The 5780-nt window shown below is 31.9% G+C and overlaps 1 protein-coding gene across 1 annotated transcript; it reads left to right on the top strand.

Moving 5' to 3' along the window:
* The first annotated feature begins 1510 nt into the window (after nt 1–1510).
* LOC102588400 (GDSL esterase/lipase At5g03820-like) lies at nt 1511–4862 on the top strand. The gene is made up of 5 exons (XM_006338861.2): nt 1511–1816; nt 2104–2234; nt 3484–3717; nt 4108–4363; nt 4659–4862. The coding sequence occupies exons 1-5, from the start codon at nt 1585–1587 to the stop codon at nt 4850–4852; spliced, it is 1047 nt and encodes a 348-aa protein (XP_006338923.1). The 5' UTR covers nt 1511–1584; the 3' UTR covers nt 4853–4862.
* The last annotated feature ends 918 nt before the right edge of the window (nt 4863–5780 follow it).

Consider the following 5780-nt stretch of genomic DNA (forward strand, 5'->3'; position numbering starts at 1 on the left):
TTTAAAAGTTATAAGTCCAACATATATAATATTACTAGTGTTAAATTTAATATATACATTTAATTTAATGATAAAAAACTTATTGTGCTAATTTTTTTTTAGAAATTTCCAATGTTACACACTTAAATTTTGAAAGTTTAAAGAAAAATAACAAAAGAAAAATTGATTGAAACGCCAAAAGTGTTACCGATAACCACTTGGAGGGGTGTTACTAACAAAAATAAGATAAATATAAGAATTAAATTTCTATTTATGCTTAGAGAGGTGCACTCAATGCTCATCTTATTATTATATGCTATTTTTAACGTGGGTTCACAACTCTATATTTAAATATTTTTTTAAAAATATAACACTACTATATATAATCTAGAGAGGGGGCATGGATTCACGTGAACTCACGAAATCCCCTCTAGATATGCCTCTATTGAGGTGATGCACACAATAATTTTCTTCATACTCAAGACCTGAAGCTGAAATTTTTGATTAAAAATAAAATAATCCCACCAGCCGCCACTACTCATAAAAGTTATAACTAACAAAATTTGAGCCGCCAAATTTTTTTTTTCTAGTGTAAATAGGTCATATGTTTGTAAACAAAATTTTTGCACTGTGTCACGCAAATTTTGCTTTCAGTTTTCTTCAAAAAAAAAAAAGTTTATCTTTATCTTAGGCCTTTATTAAAAATATAAATAAATCGTCATACTCTAAACAAACTCATAATAAAGGACAAAAATGAAACGAAGCTTTTTAACAATTTGTTTTCGTTTCATTTTGGTTGGTCCATATACTAAAAATAAATAATTAATTTTACTTAATTAATTTTAGCAAATCAAGAGAGATTTGTCATCTTTTTTTTTCATACTATTTTTAATATGGATAATGCTAAATGGTCAGAATTTGGTCAAAAAATTAAAAAGTCTATAATATTCTTTATATTTTAATAAACTGATATTTTTTCCATTTTTTAATTAAAAATATTAAAATTAAAAGAGTCAAAATATTCAAAAAAATAAAATAAAATAATATAAAATATGTTATTTTACCATTCTGGCCAAAAGGATTTTTCCTTTTAATATAAAATAACTACGTAATATAATATAGTAGTCAAATTTATAGATCCAAAACATCATTAATTAATAAGACTAGTTTAGTAAACTACACCTATAATTAAAACATTCTTAGAGCATCACCAGCAATGTCAGAGTCAGGATTTTCACCAAGAAGTTCAAAATATGTAAAAGTAAACAAATAAACTAGCCGAATAAGATTCAACATTTACTATATATAAATTTTAATCATGTATAAATAGTATAATTTTACATCAAAAAAGGTTCGAATGAACCCCTCTACCTCTAATCACCAGACCAACATGACTCAAGTAATATAAAACAGAGCAAACATATTCGCCTAATAATGCCAACATACCAATATTAGGAGGTGCCAAACATGCCCCCATACTCACATGAAAAACAATTAACTTTCTATCCATCAGTTATTTCACTTTTTGACCTTTAAATTCACCAACACCCCCCACCAAAAAACAGAGAAGAAGAAAAAAATCACAATTTCAATTGAAAAAAAAAAATGAGGTTCTCAAAATATATTGTATTTTTTCTTGTTGTGTTTTTTTATGTGGCAAATGGAGATCCTCTAGTTCCAGCATTAAACATATTTGGTGACTCTGTAGTTGATGTTGGAAATAATAACAATTTAACTACTCTTATCAAGGCTAATTTTCTTCCTTATGGAAGAGATTTTGTTACTCATAGACCTACTGGAAGATTCTGCAATGGAAAGCTGGCTACTGACTTTACTGGTAAACATTAGAGTTGGATTCAAAATTTAAAATTTTATTAATTTACATTCAAAATTTTATGAGCTTGTAGTTGTAGGCTATTTTGCTCGGAATACTTAAAAATGTCAACAGGTGCGTGTCAGATTCTTCAGAAGTAATGTGTTTCTGAAGAATCTGACACGGGTGCAACATTGATATATAGTGAAGAGTCTGAGTCAAAATTTAATATTTTTTTATGTATATTTATGTTTTGCGTCGAAAATATTGTATCTATAGTCTCATAGTTTGCATGTGTTAATTATGGACAGCTGAATATCTTGGGTTCACTACATATCCACCAGCTTACCTTAGCCCAGAGGCAAGAGGGAGAAATATACTGACTGGTGTCAACTTTGCTTCTGCTGCTTCTGGTTATTATGAAAGGACTCCTCAACTTTATGTTAGTAATTTCTTTGTTCGCCCTTTTAATTTTGTGTTAATTTGATAGCTTTAGGCTTTAGCTATTATAATATAAAATTATCAAATTATTTTTTTGTTATATTATAATAATTATATTGTAATCACTATAACTAGTAAAGTGACAAAACTGATTTTTGGAGTAGAATCAATATTTCATTTGAGTCAGGGTAGACTGTCTATATCATTTCTCTAGCTGTGAACGAAATGTTTTTTGCACTGAGCTACCTTTTTTTATTGCTCAAAGTATATATATGACCAAAATGTCAAAATTTTGGCACCGGATAAACGTTTTTTTTATAAAATAGGGAAAAGTCTCAAATATTTCATTGAATTTTGTAAAAATGCTCATCTATGCTATCCGTTAAAAGTTTGGCTTATCTATGTCATTTCTGTTTGACAAAAGATTCATCCATGCCATTTTTTGTTTACTGAAAACAGTTCCGGTTCTGATATTATGCTATTAGCCTGTGTTCTTCCTACTAAATTCACTACTTTTGCTTGCCATTCCCTGTAATATTGTAGCTGTTGTGCCAATGTAAGTGCACGCTGCAAATTAAACAGCATACACCATTCAGAATTTCATTCAGGTTTATTCACATAAGGCCACTCAGGTTTATCAGAAGTTTGGGGTTCGAGTCCTTTAAGTAGAAAAAAAATCTAGTATAAAGTGGCACGAATCCAAATTAGTTGAGATTCCAAAGTGGATACCGAACGGAATTAATGAAAGATAAACCAAAAACAACATTTAATGATTTCATTTTATTTTTACAGGGGAAATGCTCAAATATGCTATTAGACTTTGAGAAAATTAAAGACCGGCGCAACTATGTTATCCGTTAAAAGTTTGGCTCATCTATGCCATTTTAGTAACAAATAACGGCCTGAATTCAAATGAGTCTTTTCTCAAACAGAAATGGCATAGATGAGCCAAACTTTTAACGGATAACATAGTTGCGCCGGTCTTTAATTTTCTCAAAGTCTAATAGCATATTTGAGCATTTCCCCTGTAAAAATAAAATGAAATCATTAAATGTTGTTTTTGGTTTATCTTTCATTAATTCCGTTCGGTATCCACTTTGGAATCTCAACTAATTTGGATTCGTGCCACTTTATACTAGATTTTTTTTCTACTTAAAGGACTCGAACCCCAAACTTCTGATAAACCTGAGTGGCCTTATGTGAATAAACCTGAATGAAATTCTGAATGGTGTATGCTGTTTAATTTGCAGCGTGCACTTACATTGGCACAACAGCTACAATATTACAGGGAATGGCAAGCAAAAGTAGTGAATTTAGTAGGAAGAACACAGGCTAATAGCATAATATCAGGAGGAATCCATCTATTAAGTGCAGGAAGCAGTGATTTTATTCAGAATTACTATGTTAATCCAATGCTCAACAGGATCTACTCACCTGATCGATTTTCCGATATCCTTATGCAGTCTTATACTACATTCATTCAGGTATTTTTTCCCCTCTCCTCTTCTTGTGTGTACTAATTTATTCGTGATCTCTAAGGAGATGTATGAGGTTAAAATTAAATCTCATGTATGGTTTTGTAGTAGTGAGATGTTGTTATTGACTATGATTATCTAACAGTTCAAGTAGAATTGATATTGTGGAAGCTCAGTCAAAATATGGTTTTTTGGGGGCTCTATGAAACATCCTTGAGACTTCTGGTCTTATGTTTTCGACACATATTGGTGCACTTGGCATGAAATTTGTAGGCACCACTTATCTATAGAAAATGCTCATAAGTATACTCAGATCATACTGAAACTAACACATGTTCTATTTCAATTTCGATTGAAATACAATCGATATTAACATCAACAACAATGTATGAAACACAGAACCTTTATGGTATGGGAGCAAGGAAGATTGGAGTAACAACTCTGCCACCAACAGGTTGTTTGCCAGCAGCAATTACTTTGTTTGGTAGAGGAAGCAATCAATGTGTTGCAAGATTGAACCAAGATGCTGTTTTCTTCAACGCTAAGCTGAATCGGACATCAGAAAGTTTGAAGAGCAGACTTCCAGGCCTCAAACTTGTCGTCTTCGACATCTATCAGCCTCTCTTAGATATGATCACTAAACCTACAGATAGTGGTAATTTCCTCAAACACATTTTCTTTTTTCATCTCGACTATATTGATCAAATATACTGTCGCGTTGTTCAGTATTAAAAAGGAAAATGTGTTAGAGAATATAATTAACTATTAAAAGTGTGCTCTCATAACAACTTAAAGCTTTTAGATGAGATGGTCACACACTTTAACATGGTATTAGAGCAGACAGAGGTCCTGAGATCAATTCAGGTCTGCTTTTAGATGAGATAGTCACACACTTCAACAGAATGTATCACATTTTCAGTTAACAATCTGCATTTGTTAATTCCCTGCAGGATTCTTCGAATCGAGGAGGGCTTGTTGTGGAACTGGTACACTAGAAACGTCGTTCCTTTGCAATGTAAGGTCTATAGGGACGTGCTCTAATGCGACAGATTACGTCTTCTGGGACGGATTCCATCCTTCTGAAGCAGCTAATGAGAAATTAGCTCAAAGTCTACTGGAGCAGGGCTTTGATCTCATCTCTTAAGTGTTGTATGGTTGCAAAAAAGTTTACTTCATTCAAGTTTAAGCTTATATATTACTAGTAAGTCAGTCTTTGTGGTAAAGTAGTTAAAAACTATTTGAAGGTTACTTCATCTATTGTATGTTAAATAATAAACAGCAGAAAGATTATTAGTAATATATATATATATATATATTTTTTTTTTTTTTTTTTGAGTTTCCACACTACACTCTTGTCTCTTCATATCATTGAATCAAAGAAAAGTAATTTCAAAATTATTTACCCAAAACCTATGTTGCTCGGACTCTTCAAAAATGTCAAGGGATGCGTGTCGGATTCACTAAAAGTAGTGTATTTTTGGAGAATCCGACATGGGTGCGGCATCAAAAGTGAAGAGTCCGTGCAACTTTGCCCAAAACTACTAGGTTCTGTTGAACTCGTACTTTTCATGCTAGATCCGCCCGTACCTACATTTGCTCTTGAGAACCAGGACTCCTCTCCACCCTTCCATTATCCAAACCACAAGATTCTGAATGTATTTTCATTCCTTCAAACAGATTTAGGTTTCTCAATTATATCATTAAATTAATTATCAAAATAATGTTATTGCGTGATTAATTGGTGATAGGAAAATATTGATTCATAACCAGTTAAATTCCATTGATAATGTAAAAGTCACTTACACTAATATATAACTTAAGTATACCTATTTTTTCATTCTCAATCAAAGGTCGGATTCAAACAACACATGCTCGATACGGGACGGCATCTTTGTTAGAGAACACCTTACCTCTAATAATATGGGACTTTGAATCTGAATTTAGTCAAGTCTCAATATGAATATCAGACACCTAATTATTCCCCACAAAATATTAAGTCAACGTGCCCGTTGGGGACTTGGCTTAATGCCTCTAAATTGAAGAGTCCGTGGCGTATAAGCTGGTCATATTAG

This window comes from Solanum tuberosum, unplaced genomic scaffold, assembly GCF_000226075.1.
Source record: "Solanum tuberosum cultivar DM 1-3 516 R44 unplaced genomic scaffold, SolTub_3.0 scf00008, whole genome shotgun sequence".
Lineage (NCBI taxonomy): Eukaryota > Viridiplantae > Streptophyta > Magnoliopsida > Solanales > Solanaceae > Solanum > Solanum tuberosum.

Coding starts and splice junctions, on each gene's coding strand:
- LOC102588400 (XM_006338861.2), top strand. CDS start 1,585: ATGAGGTTCTCAAAATATATTGTATTTTTTCTTGTTGTGTTTTTTTAT. Junction 3,718..4,107: donor CTTATACTACATTCATTCAG/GTATTTTTTCCC, acceptor TATGAAACACAG/AACCTTTATGGTATGGGAGC. Junction 4,364..4,658: donor CACTAAACCTACAGATAGTG/GTAATTTCCTCA, acceptor AATTCCCTGCAG/GATTCTTCGAATCGAGGAGG.